Raw genomic sequence first — 22190 nt, 5'->3', positions numbered from 1 at the left:
AATACTTAACTTGAAATTGATGATTTTTGCACTCATATCCCTCTGATCCTGAGTACCCCAATAATGTTAAAGATTGATTCATAAGAGATACTCAGAACAAGCACAATAGATCAAAATTGTTATAATCCTCAGCGACTAGCATTATAAGCAAGAAATGGACTTTAAAACTTGAAATAAAATGTCTGAAATTATGCTACCCAACAAACTCTGCTACTTTCAGAAACAAATGATAAACAGAAGTAGAGGGGAGATAAGGGCAGAATGAGCACCCGGTGCATAGTAAGCATTCCTCTTTTCTACAAAAGTACGTATTTTCATGCGTAAATTCTCATGAGGATTAGTTTAGAATTTTCTATAGTATTACTTTTAAACAAAAAAGACATCTCCCTATCATCATTACAGAAATATTAAAAAACCAACTAGGTTCTCAAGTGAATGAAGTGACGAAAGTAATATAATTTTTGAGCACCGGAAAAACAGCTCTTCTGTTCGTTAAATCATCTTGACCTATAATGTACGCACTTCAACAAGGTGTCCACATTGTTCCTCAATATTCATCGTCAATCAATTTTTGTTTTTTCACTATAATCAATTTAAAAACGCGTTTTCGCATCAATTTGTTGACTTGTTGCAACAATCAAAATATCTATTATGAATGGTAAATGAAAAAAATACCTCGACCAGGAATCGAACTCGAGTCCTCTGATTATCTCTCTGACACCTTACCAATAGGCCAAATCGTCAGACGAAATTAGTCAAGCTGTGCTATATAATTCAGTTGACTTCATTGAATTGAATTCGCTGCTAGATTCTACGGCAGAAAACGCTCATCGTGCCCCGATTAATGGTGCTTATATTGCCCCAAAAATTTTCTCAGTTTTCTCTTCTTTTACAGTGACTGATTTTCAGTTTTGACAAAAAAATTTAAAATGCATCTTTAAACGTTTTAATCTACTTTTTCAAGTTTCAACCAGTTAGGAAATAAACTTTTTCAGTGTTGAAACACGAAACAATGATGTAACTCACATATTATAAAGCTATGATCATTTAGTATCCGGGCACTTCATTTCGTTGATAGCTATTTTACTAGAGATCGGTTATGCAAAACTTTAGCAGCGTTGTGTTGGTTATGAAAAGGACTATCTTGTCTATTTTTGCCAGATTTTTAAGTTAATGTGTGTTTGATAAATTCACGATGCAAAAAGACACGGTAAACATAATTTTGCACAAATTTGCGCTATTTACGCATTTTGCGCCTGGAGAATTCTTTATTGTCGACTTGAAAACTCATGAATTGTTGATTTTTTTCTGATTCTTTTTTGGACCAAATGGTTAAGAAGTTTAAGGAGCCACTCTAGAATCCACACAAAGTTCAAATCAAGCATCGGAATGGAACCCTTGACCTTAAATATGGTAAAAAGTCTATGGTTATTGGGGATAAATGAATGCAGACCCCTTAAATAATGCAATTAATCCATTTCCGTCAGTCAAAAACTGTTTTCTGACTAGTAGACACCTAGTAAATAACTAATAGTGAACAGTTCCTTAAATTGCAATATGTGCAACCGGTTTTTTACGCAATGTGACAGATGTGTCCTGATGGACGAAAAAATTTATGTTAAAACCGGATTTAAGAGATCAAATTTTTCGAGATGCCTACTCATGAAAAAGTTCCTACCAGGTTCAAATTGTTTTTTCCAGGTGATTTTGTGTAAAATTTCATGATTTTGCAAAGGTTTTGCTTCTGTGGTAAAAATAATAGATCAATACATGACTGAAACAAGTGTGCAAAGATAAAAAAGAGATTTTATGAAAAAGTAAGAGTATTTCTTGAAATTATTGATAAATTTATTTTTTTTATATTTTTATATTAAATGTCATATTAACACCATCAGTTCCTCCATAGAAAGTTTTTCGATCAAATGAATGGTTTTTAAAATACACACGTTTGTAACTGCCCGGATACTAAATGATCATAGCCTTAGCTGTTTTTCATGGTTAAACAAGCTTCCTCTTTAAGGTGGCCACTATGGCCACTATGCCACTCCTCCCCTAATGGAAGAAAAATCAGAGCGTGTTGATTATTAAATTGATTAAATTAAAATAAATTTTGATAAATATAAACTTTGAAAAATCAGTTATAATATTATAAAGATTTAGAAAAAAAAGGATTCGAATAAATGATCAACATTCCCAAAGATAACGAAAATTCTTGACTTCTAAGAATAAGGTTATAGAATTATTTTTGTTTATTTTTCCCCGTTCTGTAAAATAAACGAACTTTTTTAGATTTTAAGTTAAGTTTGACTGATTTGCGTTTACCCCAAACAGGTAACTGAATTATAAAAATATTTTGATAAAAAAATTGGTGACTGTCCGAAAAATATCTGAACAGTGTTATAACATTTTGCAGTGAATTTTTGGAACAAAACAAATTATTAAAAAGAACCCAATACTCCCAGTGTCCTCACCAAATATGTGAGTTTTATGACCATACAATGAGCGGATCAAGAATAGTATCACCATGTGTTTTGCTTGTAAAAATAGGAATGATTGAAATTCGTCAAAATGTTCTTCTACAATTTGTTGTAAATTGTCCAATGGATAAATCAAGCATAAATTAACTTTTTTTCTGATAAAGTTATTGGCGTTGAGGACCAAAAATATGAAATTGTTTTGAGAAATAAGAATAGTGCCATTTGTTTTTTTTTTCTACAAAAAGCAATATTATTTCCTTAAATTTTCCGTGTAAATTTGAATATAAATGCTTCATTTTAAAAAGATAACTGCAATTTAGGCGTTTTCTATTGTTCAAAAGGTTTTAAAGGAATTTTTAAGAGGTTTTTCTCTAGCACTAAGGAATTCTACACTTGATCTACGATACTTTATTAAATTGCTTATTTACTTCATGAGCATGACGTGCCATGATGAAACATAGGTTCTAGGCTGAATTTGAATCAAAAAACAGGTTTCTTATTCAAAAATATTAATCTTTCTGGATAGCATGTATTATTGAAATGATTTGTTATTAGATCGGAAGTGGAAATGAGCCAGAACCTCGGCGATTGTAAATTCTTTAGTTGGCTAGTTTTTGCAAATCTTAAAAAGATTTCTTCTTCGTGAACTTATAAAAACTGTGTTGGAAAACTACGTTGAAATGATGAATAAAGGCCTAAATATACCCGTAAAATCAATATTGAGACATATTTGATTTAAACTGCAAGATACTGCACGCTCTTTTTTTTTTAACTCAAAATTAAGTATGACCGAGGTTCAAAACATAGTTCGATTCTATGAACTTAAAGTTAAGTACCCCTTTTTCCTCCATGCGATGGATCAAAACGGAGTTCGAACTGCGAACTCAAAATTGATCCATTTTTTTCCTTCTGCGAGGGATCAAAGCTGAGTTCGACCTTATGAACTAAAAATTGAACTCTCTTTGTTGGATTGAAAACACTTAGCGAGTTCAGTCCGAACCGGAACAGCAACCAACGAACACGTCGCAAAATTTTGTCGTTCCGGAACAATTACCGGAAGACTATGAAGGAACTTCATAATGAAATGCATGTTCACCGTGTCAGCGTAAAATTCTGTCCGTCATTGTCATCATATGGTGAGCGACTTGGAATGTCCGGAAACTTCCGGATGTTGTTTACTTCCCGTGGGAAGTAACATCCGGAAGTTTTCTTTGACCGGGAATGCCAAAACTTTCCACCGCCCTGTAACTGCAATGCAATGTACCGGAACAGCAACATCCGGGTACAACAAATTTTAATCATCCTTTAATTCCCTGAAAATCAGCTACCCTCGAAAAAAAAGGATAAATTCGAGTTCGGCTGCCGAACTTAACATTGAGTATGCCTATCAAAACTTAGTTTTGCTATTGCCCAGTCAAACTCAAAGTTGAGGGAAGCCACCGAAGTGCTGTTTTGAACCAAAACTACTTAATTTTGAGTTTAAAAAAAAGAGCGTGTGCTGACATTTGCGATTTGAAAATGAAATAATAGTTTTTGAGTTTTTACCTTTTTTCTGATTCAAAATTAACCTAGTACGTTTGTTACTTCGTTTCACGTCATGGCCATGAAAAAATTCAGCTATTTTTAAAACTTCTTAAAAAACTTTGAAATTCCAGAATACGCCTAATAAATGCAGTTATCTATTCAATAAGGTCGTAGAAGCATTATTAACTTTTCCAAAAAAAAAATTAAGAAATAATAGATATTTTTTTCATTAAAATCATAAGTGGTGCTATTCTATTTTTGCAATTTATTTTTTATATTTTTGGTCCTTAAAACCAATTGCTTCATCCAAAAAGTAAACTTATTCTTAATTTATCCGTTGAACAATTTAAAACGAATTGTAGAAGAACATTTTGACGAATTTCAATTGTTCAAATTTAAACAAGCAAAACACATAGTGGTAATATTCTTATTTCGCTCAACTCCCAAGTAACAGCTTAAGTTTTATGCCAACCTTCACAGCTCGCTTAAGACTATTTCCTTAAACTACTTTATAAGTCAAAGCGCATTCTATGCTTTAGCACAAAAGCTTACATATGACCCTGATTTTTTAACGTCTTTAAAGCTAATTCTATAAGCTATTATAAAACATCCAACATTCGACCTTTAAGACATAGATTTAAGAAATCCTTCAGAGCTCTTTTAAAACTACGTCATAGAATTTTTTGGTGGGAGCTTTCTGATCCGTTTTTTTTTCTCGTGTTATCATTTCTTAATTTATGACAACCTGTTTTTATATAATATACTGAGGACTGTTTCATGGATTGTTCCATCGACATAATTTTGGTATGATGTTTTCATTGTAATATCAAAAATACTTGAAAACAATCGTAAGGAGAAGCTCACACATCATAATATTTAATTTCGATCTAGTAAAAAGTCCAATCTATTAAAAGTGGATTCTGAAATGCAAATTTCAAAACTTTTGAATAAGATTCCGTACATATGTTAATTCTGAATCCTGTTTGTCAAGTAATCAATTGTTTCAATTTAACCGAAACACATTCCTACTCGTAGTAAATGTTCAATGATTGGCCAATGCTATTGGTCTTCATTCTGACTTCATATATCATCTGAAACTTGTTAAGGCTGAGGAAAGCTTAGAATGAGCATTTTCGCTCGTGGTGAAGCTCCATTTTTCCGTCTTTGCCTAGGAGAAGCCGGTGGCTACAGATGAGGACTGATTTGCGATTCTTTTGAAATATGAATGCGGATGCAACAAATTTGTTTTATTTTTTCTGATGAATTTATGATAATTTATATAATTTTGAGAGCAGGTTTTTCTCAAATCCAACACTCAAAACCCTTTCAAAACAGGCTATGCTATCTCAAAAAGAGGTAAAAAAGTTTAATCGACGGTTCTCGATTGTCAAATCATCTGTCACTTAGATTTATCATACCGACGATATACACTGTTCCAATCAAACAGTTTTTCAACTTGGCTTGAACGCTAGTTTTAAAAGCGCATTGAGTGATTTATAAGAAATGGTAGCAAAGCCCTAATAAAAACAGGAGAACATGTGTTTTATTGAAGGTTTAGCAATACTTTTGCAACTTTTTTAGAACACTTTTAATATAGTGTATAATTCAAGTTTTAGCAAAACTTTCAGAGTTCTTTCAAAACACACGATAAATGAAGCATTTCTTATGTTACAATAAAACAGTTTTGAAAATTGGATGCTATGGAAAAGTCTTTATAAAACAATAATAAAACTTTAAAAAGCCAGATGGCTTAATCTGTGTTACTTGGGTGTATATATTTCGAAAATAGCGATTCTTTAAGAGCGAGCTTCAGAAAAAAGACAAAGTTACTGCAATATCACTTACTTCAAGTTTTTTTTTATAGAATGGTATGGAAATGACAAGAAAATGTCAAACACTGAAAACACTTAAACTGATGCCTATGAACAACGGATAGCAAAAAATAAAATAACTTTTCGGTAAAGAATAGAAAAGTGTATTAAAATTATCATGTTTTTGTCTAGAGTTCCTGCATCGTAAGTCAGCCCGAATTCTGATTCTAGATCTTCTACTAAGTAATTGATATGTATTCAACTTTCTGTTGAAAAATTATATGCAGAAATCATCATTTTCGACATGCCTTAGCCCATAGGTCGGCAATTGCGGCTCGCGAGCCACATGCGGCTCTTGGATATAAAGCTGCGGCTCATTAGCTACCTGCCCCAATATTGGAAATATATTTTTTTGAATTAAATATCGATAAAATCGTGCTAAACCGATATTTGAGTCTTGTGACCTGGCACAAGGATTTTCATAGGTCCAGAAGATTATTCTGAGATTATTTCTCAGTTTTTCCCAATGCCCGAAAACGTACAGAAAAAAATCTGGAAAGCTTACTCAATAAATAACGGGTTGAAAAGTGAAAAAAATCATGAAGTTCAAATACAAAATTCCAAAACTATGAAACATTAAGAATGAATAAAAATGAAATTCTGCAAATCTGTTTAAAAACTTAATCACAGGCTAAATACTTTTAATCAACAACACCCCGAAGCTGTTTTTTTTTATAATTAAAATGTATGTATTTAAAAAAAATAATCACACTTATAATTTCAAGAATGATGCCTGCAATATTCACCAAAAGTACACAAATTTTTAACGAAGTTCAGTAACGGACACATTTTTTTCAGTTTTGATTTAGAGTTAATCACCGTTGATTTATTTTTATTGATTTTTGTTTCGAAACATCAAAAGTATCCTTGAATTGATTTTTCCAGATAAAATGTGCTGTTTCTTTGTTATTGGTCACGAATTTTCAATGAAGGCTTCAAAATCACATTTTCACAGATCTTTGGTCAAACCAGTAATCTAAACTCAAGCAAGCATTGATGAATAATCTACAATGTATATAATTTCATTCCTCATTCAATTGGACGCACAATACTGAGGAATCAAATGTGATATAAAATGCGATTTTGAATTTTTCAGCTACATAAAATTCTGGAGATACGTTTGCTTGATGTCGAAATTTGAAAATTTCACCAGTTTTCAGGAGAGTAAATTTTTAAAGATTAAATTTCTTGGTTACATAAATTTCAGTTGAATTTAACTTTATCTTTTTAGATTTTAGAAAGGATTAGCTAAATCTGGTGAATGTCATAAAAAAGATTGATATTTTCAAGTAAATTTACTTTTTTTTAAAGCTTGATACGGATAATAAATTTTCTTGACTTGATATTTGAAATCCCATTAAAATTGATAAAAAAAACAAACCATGTTAGAAGAGTTGACGATCCAGAAGACAATCCATTTTGGTTATCAGAAACAGATTTAAAAGAAATATCCAAGAGAGAAAAAAACTCCAATGATTTAAAGTTGTTTTCGTATAACCAATGTTCACTTATCATTAATATTTTTTTAAATTGAATACAAAAACCGTTAATGTTTATGTGGTAGCTCTTTCAATCTCGGAAAATTTGAAAATTTGAAAATTTTGGCTCTTCCAACTCCAAAGGTGGCCGACCGCTGCCTTAGCCTGATGTACTACAAGATGACGTTGGAAAACATGATAATTGAACTAGAAATAAATCGGCACTCGAAAACTACCTCACGAAAACGACTAACCGAAATATTTTTTGACAAAATTTAATTCTAAGCAATGCTTGTATCCAGAAAGTTATTGAATGAAAATTTGGCTTTTTGACTATTTTTAAAAACAGCTTGCATATGTTGAGAATCGACAATAGCGTATTCCCGAAAATCGAATTTGAGCAAGTTACTTATCAAACCTTCTAAGGACTCGGCTTAATCTCACCCCAATTTCCTAATAATCATTCATGAATGGCTCTATTAGTATTAAGGTAATAAACCTCTGCTCAGAAAAATATTATATAAGGGGTCGAATTTCATTTAGCCTGAAACAGAACAATGATGAAAACTTCATAACAACTGTTCCAGAAAAATTGAATCACCGATCGAGATTGCCAAATTCATATTCCCAGAACCGATACTTCAACTAAACGCCGGGCTTACGCTTAGCAGTAGATTTCCCCAAAATCAGTTGAACAGATCTACTCGGAAGCCTACCATAACTCTGAATAGAAAAGTGTATAAGTACCTAGAAATAAATAACACACGATGATAGATGTGATAAACCCCCCCATGTAGACAAGTGAAAAACAATATAAATGGGGAGCTCTGCCATGCCAGTCAGTTCGATCAAGAGCTATCGCGGGTCGTCTGCCGTCAGTTCGAATAATCCCGACAAACGTTATATGTACGGTAACTAACTAGTGAAGGAGAGATTGATAGTGCCACTGGCGGCTGACGACAGCTTCCTGTCTACCGGAACTCACCGATGACGGTGCTGGCGGCCACCTCTTTGGCCACGTGGGCAGCCGCCGGGCTCACGTGCAGTATATCGGACAGGGATAGGGACGAAGCTATCAGCTGCCGCTTCTCCTCGAAGTTGAGCAAATCCAGGGAATTGCTACGCTGCGGCGTCACCGTGATTGTCACCGATTTCTGCATCGTCAGTACACTCTGATTGTATTCGGGCGGATGTTGTTGTTGCTGTTGTTGATGTTGATACTGTTGTTGCTGCTGTTGTTGGTGATGTTGTTGCTGTTGCTGCTGCTGCTGCTGCTGTTGGTATTGCTGTTGATGTTTCATCAAATCTCTTCCGTTGAAGGACATTTTTCGCTTTTCACCAAGGGGCTTATTTACGAGGGATACGAAGGGAATGGTTGGGTTTGGGCTGGCTTTGGACACTCGAGCCCATACGTGCAGCACAGGTGGGTTGCTGCTAAATTATTCCAGAAAAAAAATAACACTCCTGGTAAGGAGGAGGACGGCTCTCTGGAAGCTCTTCCGATTATTCACGCGGACTGAACGGGAAAATTCTGTTGGGTTGGGGCTCCACAGATAAGCACACTTCACTGCACCCTAATTTGCGTCCATGCAAATTTATTCCACAATTTCGACTTTGTTACAGCTCAGCTGTATGCTTTTATATGTAAATAGGTATATACAAAATTCACAAACACTGACTAATGATATCGCTATTCATATCGATAGAAAATTCAATATTGAGGCTGTCGCTTTTTGTTTGCGACGATGCAGGAGATTCTAAACAGGCGATGAAAAAAACACACCTCACGTTGGAAAATAGAAAAAAAATACACGTTTTCACAACTTTGATCTTTTTAAACCCGGATGCTGAAGAATTCACTTTGAAAAAAATGTAGAAATTTGGCACTGAACTTTCCTTCTTTTCTACCGATTTTCAGCGAAAAACCCCCTTTTAACAAACACGTGTAGATTAGCTATCAAAATAACACTAAATTGGCATGCGCTTCAGATCGAGATTAAGTTTCACTTTCTTCTTCGCCTCAACTGCGATTTCACACCTCTAACTTCGCTCCAAAATTATCAGATTTTCGACGCTTCACTTCGATTGCCCTTTTGGGGGTACACCACAGTTGTTGATTACTGCCTCAATCCGATCTTTCGAGGTTCGCTTTCACAGCTTCCATCCAAAGTGATCCAAATCTGCTGCCCTAATTGATCCACGTGCTGTTCACACCTGTCTCGGTATTGCATTTCCGTCTAACGAAGAAGTGTGGATTTTGGAGCCGCGGCATCAACCACGATAATGGCGGTGATGATGATGATTATGGGTATTGTTGTTCGACACACCGCAATCGCAGACGCCTGAAGGTGGCAATTTGAAGAAGTCGCGCGGCAGCTGCTGTTTCCGGGCGGTTGGGTTTTTGCGATGGGGTGGTGGCGTCAATTTTTCCACTCGTCGACGCGTACGGAAGCAGTTAATCTGAGTGTGGATTTTGATTGTTCGGTTCTGTAAAAGAGAGAAATAAAAAAACGAATTAGTCATATCATGGCATTGATGATGGTATGGATTAGCATCAAATTTTGGATTTGGTTTGATAATTTGTAAACATCAATAATTCATTATAAATTTTTTAAGAATATATTACGAAAGATTACTTTTGGAATGAAAAAAGGTTCGACCAACACATTTTGTCGGTTGCAGGAGAGTTTTGCATCATAAAGTTCATTCTATAGGGTAGAAAATGAAATATTGAACAAGAATAAGAATATTAAAAAAGAAATACTTAAGTGAACAAAATTGGTCAATTTTCCCCATGATTTTTTTTTCATCTTCGAAAATGAAAGGTTCATGGGACTACTGAAAACTATAGCACAGCACAACTAACACATATGAGTCTCTTGGAGCCAAAGGGGTATACGTGCAGAACATAAATGGTAAGTTGACTATATTATTATTGTGATTTATATCTTATCAAAATATTGATCCAAATGATTTCTTAAAATAAAAATAAAAAACAAGACATTTAAATTTAACTATGGGGTTCTCAAGGCTTTTATCACTTTTCTTCGGAAAACATCCCTTGGAAGGTCGAAGTCAAAATGCTCCGAAAAACAGTTGAACGATTTTATTGCATGAGGGCGCTGTTGGCTCCGAAATTGTTCATTCGAATGGGAATGTTCAATTGAAGATCCTGATTTCTAAGACCACGGAGTCGTATAATAAGCGGAATAGCTTCCAGTAGCGTTGGACAGTCGATTCCCCAAGTAACACAGATTATGCCAACTAGCATTAGGAAGTTTTATCATGGTTTAATTATGGCATTTTTTTGTGCAGCTCGTTTTATGGCGGTTTTATTATGGTCATGCAGAATGCTTATTATTTTTTTTCGACCATATGTTTGCAGATGGTTTTGAAAACGCTAATAAAACTTTTATTAAACATGCTGTTTTAGTTATTTTGAAAGAGTTGTGAATGCTTTTTTTAAACTATAATAAAACACAAACCTAGAAGTTTGCTCCAAGCTTTCTTTTGCATGTTTTATAATAGCACTCAGTGCATGATTATTAAACCGCCATAAAACTTAGTGACAGTTCTCGATCAAGATGTCAAAACAGGACACGCTCAGATTAGATAGCACATATTTGAATTGGAACTCCCATTTTTACACATTTTTGGTAAGTTATGCGTGTTGGTTTTGAGTTAAAATTAAAAAAATACATCTTTGAAAACTTGAAATCACCGAAAGTGGTATGAATATCTTTACAATATGAGTATTGAGTGAAAGGGCCCAAATAGTAGGAAAAAAAATTGTTGCTTGACGCCATCATTAATTCAAGATGGCGGCTTCCGCTTTTATTTTCAAAGCTGTAAATTACTGAAAATATCGTGAAACCTTCACAATATGGTTATTAGGTGAAAGTAATAAGAGAGTAGAATAAGAGTAGAAGTCAAATTTCGTTGCCCGTCGCCATCTTAAATCCAAGATGGCGGCTACCACTCAACTTGAAAATACTGTAAATGACTGAAAATCGCATTAAACCTATATTATAGGGGTATAAGTTGAAAGAAATCAACCGGTAGAAGTTGAATTTCGCTATCTGACGCCATCTTGAAATCCAAGATGGCGGCTTCCGCTAAACTTTAAAATGTAGTAAATGACTTAAAGTGACATGAAACCCAGGTGGTAGTGGGTGGAAGGTAGAAGTCGAGTCGAGTAGAAGTCGAATATTGCTATCTTACGCCATCTTGAAATCCAAGATGGCAGCTTTCTATAAACTTTAAAAACGCTCTAAATCATTGAATATCGCATGAAACCTCCAAAATATGGGTGTTTGTCAATTGGGATAAGCTATAAAAAGTTCATTCTGACGCTATCTAGAAATCCAAGATGGTGGCTTCAGCTGAACTTAAAAATACTGTAAATGAATGAAAATAGCATGAAACTCCCAAATATTTTGTATTGGGTGCTAAGGCTAAATGATAGAAGTCAAATATCTGTTTTCGCGTTTCTCTGAAAATCTGTAAGTGACTGAAAATCCCACAAAAACCACCACAATACAGACCCCGTTCGTTTTTGGCAACATTCGATTTTGACAACATCGAATTTGGTACATGTGCCTAAATCAGACGGTTAACAGAAACAACATAACCCTATAGTTTTCGCAAGAAAAAGACCAATACAATTTAAACATAATAGCATGATAGGAATAATAGAATTACATAAATGGCAAAAAAAAAACAAAAACTATAAACAAAACAAGAAAAGTGCTAAATGCATTAGAAACATAATGAAAAAATAATAAAAGTGATTTAAAATGATCTAAATTGTCTTAAAATAGTAGTTTTAATGTAGTATTACGTGAAAAAAGTTGTGTTCAAGCGATTTTCATTGATTAACAGTATTTTAAATTCAGTGGAAGCTGCCATCTTGGATTTCAAGATGGCGTCGGAAAGAAAAAAAATCGACTTCTAGTTTAGCCCTTTCACCCAATACCCGTATAGTGGTGGCTTAATGCGACTTTTTGTCAGCATTAAGCATTAAAAGTTGAGCGGATGCCGCCATCTTGGATTTCAAGATGGCGTCTGATAGCGAAATTCAACTTCTACTCGTTAAGCCCTTTCACCCGATACCCATTTTGTTGGGGTTTCATGCGATTTCAAGTCATTTACACCATTTTAAAGTTCAGCGGAAGCCGCCATCTTGGATTTCAAGATGGCGTCAGACAACTAAATTTGACTTCAACTCATGATTTATTCCACGGGTCATTCAAAACCAATCCCTTTTCATTCAAAAAGTCTGTCCTCATTTACTGTACTAATGATTAACAACTCAGAAATGAGGAACTCAACCTTAGCGTGTAATTGGTTGGCTTGCGAGAGAAACGTCAAATCGTAGCTTTTTTTGGGGTCATCATTAAACCATAATAAAACTATGAATTGACTCACGTCATGTTGGTTGCAAAATCGAAGGGCACAAAATGACGCCATGTTGATGGATTCACAATGCAAGCATTGGAAATTTTTTTTTCAGGTCTTTTTCCATCAATTCCATCATGATTGACCATCAGATTTGACGAGGCGCATTTATTTTAAGATACTATTTCATATACATTTTACCTAAAATCTTAACTGGCAGTAGAAAAGAAGCTCAATATATGGTTAAAACATTGGTTTTTTTAGCTATTAATTTTACCAGATCATATCTGAATAATGCAATCATCATTCATCAACCATTATGGTTGCTGGGAAAAATAAAAAAAAACTCCGAGAACTGACAGAACCGAAAAAAACAAAAATTTCTAACATGTTTTATAATAGCTTTTTAAAAGCTTTGGTGACCAAAATTGATGACCAACAATTATATGTCTTGATGACGTTTCTAGGGTAGGGCCAAATAGCCTGATTTTGGCTTTATTAGAGTCCAGGTGATGTTATAGAATGCGCTTTAGCTTTTTATGAAGATTAATGCGATAGTCCAAACGATATTTTGCTGACCATAATAAAGCTAAAATTGTTACTTGGGTCGCGATATTAGGAGATAGGCGATTAATGAAGCACGTGTTGCATGTCTGCGGGCTTGAAGGGTATCAATATCTATAAGGCGGCATCGATTTTCGTAGCTTGGCAAGCGAAAAGGGTCTTGCCAGTTCAGGTGTCTAAGGACGTATCGCAAGAATCGCCGCTGAATAGCCTCGACCCGATCGACACCGTTCTGGTAGTAGGGGCACCAGACAGCTGATGCGTATTCGGAGGTAGAACGAATAATGCTACAGTATAGGCTTTTCAGGCAATACACGTCTTTGAAGTCCTTCGTCACTCTAAAAATGGAACCGAGACTTCTGGATGCTTTGTCAATCACGTAGTTGGAACCACGATAACGTGGTTGTAACGTGCGAAGGGCTTGTCTTCAAGGAAGTACTCCGCAATTAAAGTCTGCCGCTTACGAGGAAAGCTGATGACTGCACTTTTGCTGCGATTTAATGGCAGGCATTTAATGTCGCACCAATCAGCGAAGAGATTGAACTGACACTGCAAAAAAATGGATGCAGTAATGGTCGTTTATAGTGTAAAACAGTTTTATATCTTCAACCTAGCAGAGTTTGGGGTCATCGAAATGTGACAACACTTCGTTGAAACAAATTAGGAAAATTATCGGTCCTAGATGGCTACCTTGGGGCACACCGGAGGAGGCAGTAAAAGGTGTCATCCGTTCGAACAATCAATTCACGACCAGTTAAGTAACTGCTTAACCAACCAAGTAGAGTACCCAAGAACCCTAAGCGTTCGAGTTTACCACAAAAGAATCGATCGTTAGCAAGTTACTGCTTTAGAGATGACTGCCTCCTCGATCTCAATACCATTTACTAAAAAGCCCAATGACGAAACGTTCCTGACACTAGATTTATTTATCTATTACAAATCAACGTAACACATATTGGTCCAAATGATGACTTAAAATTAATATAAAAAGAGTACTAAGTCTAATTACAGGGCTCTCAATACACTTAAAACTTTACTACGGAAAACATCTCTCGAAACGTCGAAGTCGAAGTGCTCAGAAAAACGGTTAAATGTTTTCATTACACCGATGATAGCGCTATTAGCTCCATAATTGTTCAAACGAATGGGAATATACAATCGCAGATCTTGGTTTCTAAGTCCACGGGGTCGCACACTCAGAGGAATGGCTTCTAGGAGCGTGGGGCAGTCAATTCGCGATGTCAAGAGATCGGCGACGAAGGAAGCTCGTGTTGCGTTTCTGCGGACTTGAAGAGTGTCTATGTCTATGAGACGGCATCGATGTTCATAGCTTGGCAAAATGAAACGGGTCTTGCCAAGGCAGGTGTCTAAGGGCGAATCGCAAGAAGCGCCGCTGTATATCCTCGATCCGTTCGGCCCCATTCTAGTAGTAGGGACAGCAAACAGCTGATGCATATTCAAGGATAGAGCGAACAATACTGCAATACAAAATTATCAGGCAATGCACATCCTTGAAGTCCTTGGACACTCGAAATAAGAATCCAAGACTTCTCGAGGCTTTGTCGACAACGTAGTTCGTGTGTGTCCTGAATTCCAGCTTCCGGTCTAGAATTACACCCAGATCATTGATGTGTTCTACGCGGCGATTGACTCATCTCCGAGGAAGTACTAAGCGGAAAAAGGCTGCCGCTTTCATGAAAAGCACACTTACTGCGATTCAAAGGCATAAACTGCTTGCCACCAGTGTGCGAAGAGGTTAAATTGATTTTGTAGGAAACCAATATCGTTCTGGCCGTTGATGTTGTAAAATAGTTTTAGGTCATCAGCATAGCATAGCTTTGGGCTGTCGAGGAGTGAGAGCGCATCGTTGAAGTAGATTAGGAAGATAATCGGCCCTAAATGGCTTCCCTGAGGCACACCAGAAGAAGCAGAGAATTGTTTGGAGAAGTCCTCCGTGCGAACTGTTAATTTACGTCATGATAGGTAGCTCCAGAACCACATGAAACATTTAATAAAAGTAGCAGGTATTCCGTCCGGACCAGTAGAGAAAGAATTTTTGAGCTTAGCTGCTGCTTTTGAGATGACTGCACCCTCAACCACAGAAAATGTTTGGGCGAAGAGATCGCAGATTCCACGTTCAGGGCTCACCGTAATGCCACCCAGAAACATGTTTGAAGGTATACCACGTTCTTTCCGCTGATTGTTAAGGCGTTTCCAAAACAGGTTTGAGGTAACGACGTAAATAGTTATGCTAACAACGTTCACTGACTTTTATTATAAGCAGAGTTAAGTTTACGATGTATGTATATCCTTAGTGTATGATAATTTTTGAGTTATTGAGTTTTTGGAGGTCACACCTTTTTGCCGTCTTCAGTCGTGATCCAGGGAATTCGCATATTTCCCCCGCTAGAGGGTTTTGGAACATGGCATTCGATGACATGAATGTGAGAAGGTTTCAGCGGCAGCGTTGGGATTCGATAGATCGAGCTCAGATACCCAGTCGATAGTGGTCTAGATGCGAGAGATGTTATCGAAGTTAGCGTTAAAGAAGTCGAGGTAAAAGGTTTTTCCGCAGTAGTGTTCAGCCTAGTTACTTCAAGCAATGCTAATAGGGCAATATTTATGATGGTTGTACTCCATTTTCCCGAAAACCATTGCCCAGAATGAAAATCACCAGAATTTCAATCCATTTACCAGAATGCACCATTTACTAGAATTTTTTTTCCCAGAATGAACCATTTCCCAGAAAAAAAATTTACCAGAATGAACCATTTCCTAGAAAATTTTTCGCCAGAATTGCCATTTCCCAGAAATTAATATTTTTATTCAACCTGAAATTCAAAAAATTAAAATAGCTTTTTTCCACAAAAATTGGGTTCCCATAATAATATTCTTTTGCGGCAAAGCCGCATCCAACGAGGATGAAGGGGCCGAGGCGGCACAAAGCCGCCAAAGCTCCCAAATCCGAGGTGGCCGCCGACCCGCCGTCGGAAGCGGCGGCCCTAATACATTGGTTTAGGTCTGCCGGGGCTTTCTAGATCTGCGTGAAAGCTAGGGGTGATCCCTTAGCCCCGTCCGCCACGCGAAAGCGTGAAGGACAAAATGTCTTTCAAGTTCGAACGCGCAGCGTGAGGAGTCGGATACCAAAACGGTTTTTTTAGGGCCATGGTTAGCATTAAATCAAGTACCCAAACCTTAAACAAAACACAATATTGGCTCTAAAATAAATTCAGTTGGAAACTTTCAAACCGGTGGTTTCATTTAAAAAATCATTTTGAAAAATAAAATTTCAATCATTTAAAATTTACAAGAATTCATTTGGAAAAAAATAGATGAGGAAATCTGGGATTTGTGCCATTCTGGGAAATGTTCCATTCTGGGGAAATAAATTCTGGGAAATGGTTCATTCTAGGAAAAAAAAATCTGGTAAATGGTGCACTCTGGGGAATTTTTTTCTGGGAAATGGTTCATTTTGAGGTTTGATTTCGGGTATTTGTCATTCTGGGGAAAATTCATTCTGGGCAATGGTTTTCGGGTAACTTTAATAAGCGGTGCAGGACCTAATTCGATGGTCGGTAAACGAGATCCATCGTTGCCAAAGCAGAGGTCCAGCATACGACCGTTTTCGTTCACCACGCTGTTAATCCGGCGCAAGTTTGATGCACTCAGGGCGTCCAATACAGGGCCGTAGGAAGAACTGACTGATGGGGTGATGTGTGTTTGGTGACCTTTTCTTTCTATGACATTTTTGCTCAAACAATGCATGAATAGAAAAAACATTAAGAATATTTGAATTAAAGTTTATCACCGGTACTTTTTATACGGTTTTTTCTTATTGACTTTTTTCGGTGAGTGAAACAACTTTTTTAAATTTAACGTAACGTTTCGGGTTACTTTTCTTCACCCATCATCAGACGTCTAAAAATATTTACTTTTATTAAAAACTTTAAACTTTTAAAATTAAATTACATTTATCAAAATTACAATACTGCACATCACTTACAAAAAATAAAGCAGCACAATTTTATTCTGTTCGGCTGCTTGTCGGTTTGTTTACTGTCTCTCCTCTCAGTTTGGCTATGAGACCGTTGTAGGTAGCTAGTTTTCCTACTTCGGTTTGTTGATTCGATGTTCGCTCCTTTCCTCTTACTTGGATGTGTAGGGTTTCGGCAGCTTCTCTGGTTTCCCGAACTCTCAAATTCCGCTCGAGTACTCCTGGTTTCTTGAAGTCGAAACAGTGTTGCGCTTCTATTGCGTGTTGCGCTAATCCCGATTTTGGTTCGTTTTTTGCGATTAATTTTTCGTGTTCCTGTAATCTTTTTCCAAGCATTCTACCTGTTTGGCCAATGTACACTAGGTCTTGGCAGTCCTTGCATGGTATGGAATAGACCACATTTCGTTGTTCTTCTTTTGGAATAGGGTCTTTCATTTTAGTGAAAACTTCGTGTTTAATTTTCTCTTTCGGTTTTGTGGCTAGTGTCATATCATGTTTCACTAGTATTTTTTGCAGTTTTTCACTTAAACAGGGTACATATGGTGTTGAAACATATCTCTTAAAACCATTTTCTTTGTTGTTTTGTAATGTGTTGTAGTGTTTATGTACTCTATCTTTGATGATTGATTCAGTAAAATATGTCGGGTAATTGTTTTTCTTTAATATGTTTTTCACTTTTTCAATCATCTGTGGTCTATTCGTCGCATCTGTTAATTTTATAGCGCGATCGGTTAGAGCAATAACTGTATTACGTTTGTGAGTGTATGGACTTTCTGATTCGAAATCCAAATATCGGCCACAATTTTGTTTTGGAAGCCAAGTTTTTTGTATTTTTTCATTATTTCTTGTTAGTTGAATATCAAGAAATTTTATTTTTCTATCACTTTCCAGTTCGATCGTGAATTGGAGCTTGTTATGGAAATCGTTAAAAGTTTCTTGAATCACTGGAATTTGATCACTCACACCAACGCAAAAACAGTCATCTACATACCTGCGGTAGAATATCATGTCGATCTGTTTCTCCTGAAGTTTTCGTATGAATGCTTACGAAAACTTCAGGAGAAACAGATCGACATGATATTCTACCGCAGGTATGTAGATGACTGTTTTTGCGTTGGTGTGAGTGATCAAATTCCAGTGATTCAAGAAACTTTTAACGATTTCCATAACAAGCTCCAATTCACGATCGAACTGGAAAGTGATAGAAAAATAAAATTTCTTGATATTCAACTAACAAGAAATAATGAAAAAATACAAAAAACTTGGCTTCCAAAACAAAATTGTGGCCGATATTTGGATTTCGAATCAGAAAGTCCATACACTCACAAACGTAATACAGTTATTGCTCTAACCGATCGCGCTATAAAATTAACAGATGCGACGAATAGACCACAGATGATTGAAAAAGTGAAAAACATATTAAAGAAAAACAATTACCCGACATATTTTACCGAATCAATCATCAAAGATAGAGTACATAAACACTACAACACATTACAAAACAACAAAGAAAATGGTTTTAAGAGATATGTTTCAACACCATATGTACCCTGTTTAAGTGAAAAACTGCAAAAAATACTAGTGAAACATGATATGACACTAGCCACAAAACCGAAAGAGAAAATTAAACACGAAGTTTTCACTAAAATGAAAGACCCTATTCCAAAAGAAGAACAACGAAATGTGGTCTATTCCATACCATGCAAGGACTGCCAAGACCTAGTGTACATTGGCCAAACAGGTAGAATGCTTGGAAAAAGATTACAGGAACACGAAAAATTAATCGCAAAAAACGAACCAAAATCGGGATTAGCGCAACACGCAATAGAAGCGCAACACTGTTTCGACTTCAAGAAACCAGGAGTACTCGAGCGGAATTTGAGAGTTCGGGAAACCAGAGAAGCTGCCGAAACCCTACACATCCAAGTAAGAGGAAAGGAGCGAACATCGAATCAACAAACCGAAGTAGGAAAACTAGCTACCTACAACGGTCTCATAGCCAAACTGAGAGGAGAGACAGTAAACAAACCGACAAGCAGCCGAACAGAATAAAATTGTGCTGCTTTATTTTTTGTAAGTGATGTGCAGTATTGTAATTTTGATAAATGTAATTTAATTTTAAAAGTTTAAAGTTTTTAATAAAAGTAAATATTTTTAGACGTCTGATGATGGGTGAAGAAAAGTAACCCGAAACGTTACGTTAAATTTAAAAAAGTTGTTTCACTCACCGAAAAAAGTCAATAAGAAAAAACCGTATATTAAGAATATTTATTTTTAAATACAATTTGATTGTCCATTTTTAGTTCTTTTACATAAAAACTTTTTCGTGTTAAATAGAAACTTTTGAAAAAACATCCTAAAATCTTGAAAATATTGATTAGGATTGATATAAAGAATCCTTTAGTAACAAAATAGGAAACTTACTTTCATCGATGGTTGAAATCCCAAAGTTCTGGTGAATTTAGCTTAAGATTGCCAAAAGTTCTCCCACATGTACCCGGTCCGGGCAAATCGGGGCTATTTTATTTAAAACCTGGCAAAATTTGGTCATTCTATTTCCGAATTTTAAAGCCAAAATCCAGGCGATATCCGGGAAAATTTGACAAAAATCCAGGAACTATGCAACAATAATCATGAAAAAATACATTTCAGGGTGGCCAGCAAGTTTCCATTTTCGAATTCCCGGTTTTTTCCCGGTTTTTCGATCGAGATTTTATGATATTCCCAGTTTTGAAATACATGAATGTGAAAAGCAGGAATTTTTTAAAAACCATAATAAGCCCTTTTTTCATATCAAACGTAAGAATATCCTGTTAACGAAGATGTTTGTTGGGATTTCTACAGAAAATTGTTTAAACAAAGGATGGAAAAAGTAATTGAGGCCCTTAGAATCAGAGGGTGAGGTGCCAAAATCACAAACTTTTAGTTAAGTACATATACCAATCAATTCTTCATATCTCAATCTACATCTGCTGCAAAACTCTGATTTTTTTGGTAATTTTGTCGACACTTTTTCGATCCAATTAAAACCATGATGTTCCAATTTGAATAAACTTTATCGCACACAGAATTTGAGTATAGAGCTCTGATTTCTGAATTATGAAATTTGAAATATAATCATCGACAATGAATTTCGGGTGAATTACGAATCTATAAGTCAAACCTAAGATAAGTTTGGTTTCATGATTCGAATTTTAACTGATTAATACTGATTGATTATCTAATTTAATATTTTTTCTCTGTAATTTTGAGAACAGGATCCACTTAATTCTATTCCTCCTATTAATTTCAAATTTTGATTTGATTCTCGTCTTGAATACTGAGTGAGCCTGAGCCTGAGTTCTAAGAGCTTGATTTTGAACTTGGCATGTTAATCTAAACTCTGAGTTTGAATTTGCAATCCAATCAGAAAATTTGAATCTCGTTATTCAAATTTTAAATTTGAAGTTCTAACACAAATTTTAAAAATTATTCTAAGGCTTGAATTTGCTCTCAAATCAGCCTTTTTAATATGATAATATCTTTATGTGATTCTTATTTTTAAACAATCTGTATTTTTCAAATTTTTAATCAATAAAGAATGCGATTACCAGTAAAAGCGCAAAATGTTAGATAGAATCACGCAAGCATCTCGTTCTACCTTTTGGACATTTTATGAATGAACCATGTAACATAGTTTCAACTTATTTTGAATTTTTCAGTTTTTTTCGCATTTTTCCCCGCAGAATTTAATGAATTCCCGGCTCTAAAAGGTTAAAAATGGAATTTATTTGTGAAAAACATTTTTTTTAACATATGAAAGATAAGTTCTTCGCGCTTTTAATGCTTATAAAAAAATTGTAAAATTGTAAATGTCAAAAATTAGTAAATTAACAAAAGAAAATTTCAATATATTCTGGAACTCGACCACTTCAGAGCACTAAAAGGTATGTGCTGAGCTAAAAAATCTCGATTTTTCAAGAAGTTATCGACTTTTGCCCACATTATTCCAAGGTATTTAGATCCCAATTTTATTTCGCTTTTGAGAAAAAAAAATGAATTAATTTTAGAATTCAATTGTTTATATAGGGGAAAAATGACCCATAAAGAATTTTCCCGGTTTTGATATGAAATTCCCGGTTTTTTCCCGGTTTTCCCGGTCCCATTTTCAATTCCCGGTTTTTTCTCGGTTTTCCCGGTTTTCCCGGTTCGCTGGCCACCCTGACATTTGAATCATCATTTTTTCATCGAAAAACAAAACCAAATTTAGAATTGTATTTTGAATTGCTCCAAAAAAATTGTCTATGTTTATTCAATACATCTAGCTTGAAAAGTTCATTTTTGGGCGACAAATTTTAAAATTTTGATTTTGATACTTTATATCTGATTTTTTTGTTTGATTTCCCAAAACAAACGTGAATGAATGTGACAAAATCAGGATATTATTCAACAAAATTTGGGCAACCGGGGCGGGTTGAACCATTCCCATTTTTTTATTATTAAATATCCGGGATATCCGGGCTCGGATTAAACCGGGTCATCTAATCAGTTTAATTTTGGAAAGTCTGGAAAGTCTTCAATTTCTGAAAATAATAAATCCAATTTTTATAACTAAAAGATTAAAATTTTGCGGTTCAAATCGGATTTGTTCAAACTCGATCCTAGTAAAAGATTTTAGTTTGAAATTCTGTTCTTGAAAAAAACTGCAATATTTATAATGTTGAACAAGGGGTTTATCAACCGCGAGGATGAAAATTCCGGAAAAAAAAGAAAAACAAACAAAACGAGAATGTTGAACAATACTCCTTAACATATGGAATTTCCTGAAATTTCTTAAAGAGAAGATACATGTTTCTTAACCATTCATTACTTTCCTTTAAAAATCAATTTCTGTGGGTGGTTTTTT

The 22190-nt window shown here is 35.3% G+C and overlaps 1 protein-coding gene across 5 annotated transcripts in view; it reads right to left on the bottom strand.

Moving 5' to 3' along the window:
* The window catches only part of LOC129751486 (phosphatase and actin regulator 4), a 611903-nt gene that overhangs the window by 446721 nt on the left and 142992 nt on the right, over positions 1-22190 (bottom strand). For all 5 annotated transcript variants that reach the window (XM_055747021.1, XM_055747022.1, XM_055747025.1 and 2 more), the window contains exon 3: positions 8336-9837. In XM_055747021.1, the coding sequence (XP_055602996.1) occupies positions 8336-8675 (340 nt within the window). In that variant the 5' untranslated portion in view covers positions 8676-9837. The remainder of the gene's footprint in view (positions 1-8335; positions 9838-22190) is intronic.

This window comes from Uranotaenia lowii, chromosome 3 (genome assembly GCF_029784155.1).
Source record: "Uranotaenia lowii strain MFRU-FL chromosome 3, ASM2978415v1, whole genome shotgun sequence".
NCBI classification, from domain to species: Eukaryota; Metazoa; Arthropoda; class Insecta; order Diptera; family Culicidae; genus Uranotaenia; species Uranotaenia lowii.
This window is presented reverse-complemented; position numbering and strand designations above follow the sequence as displayed.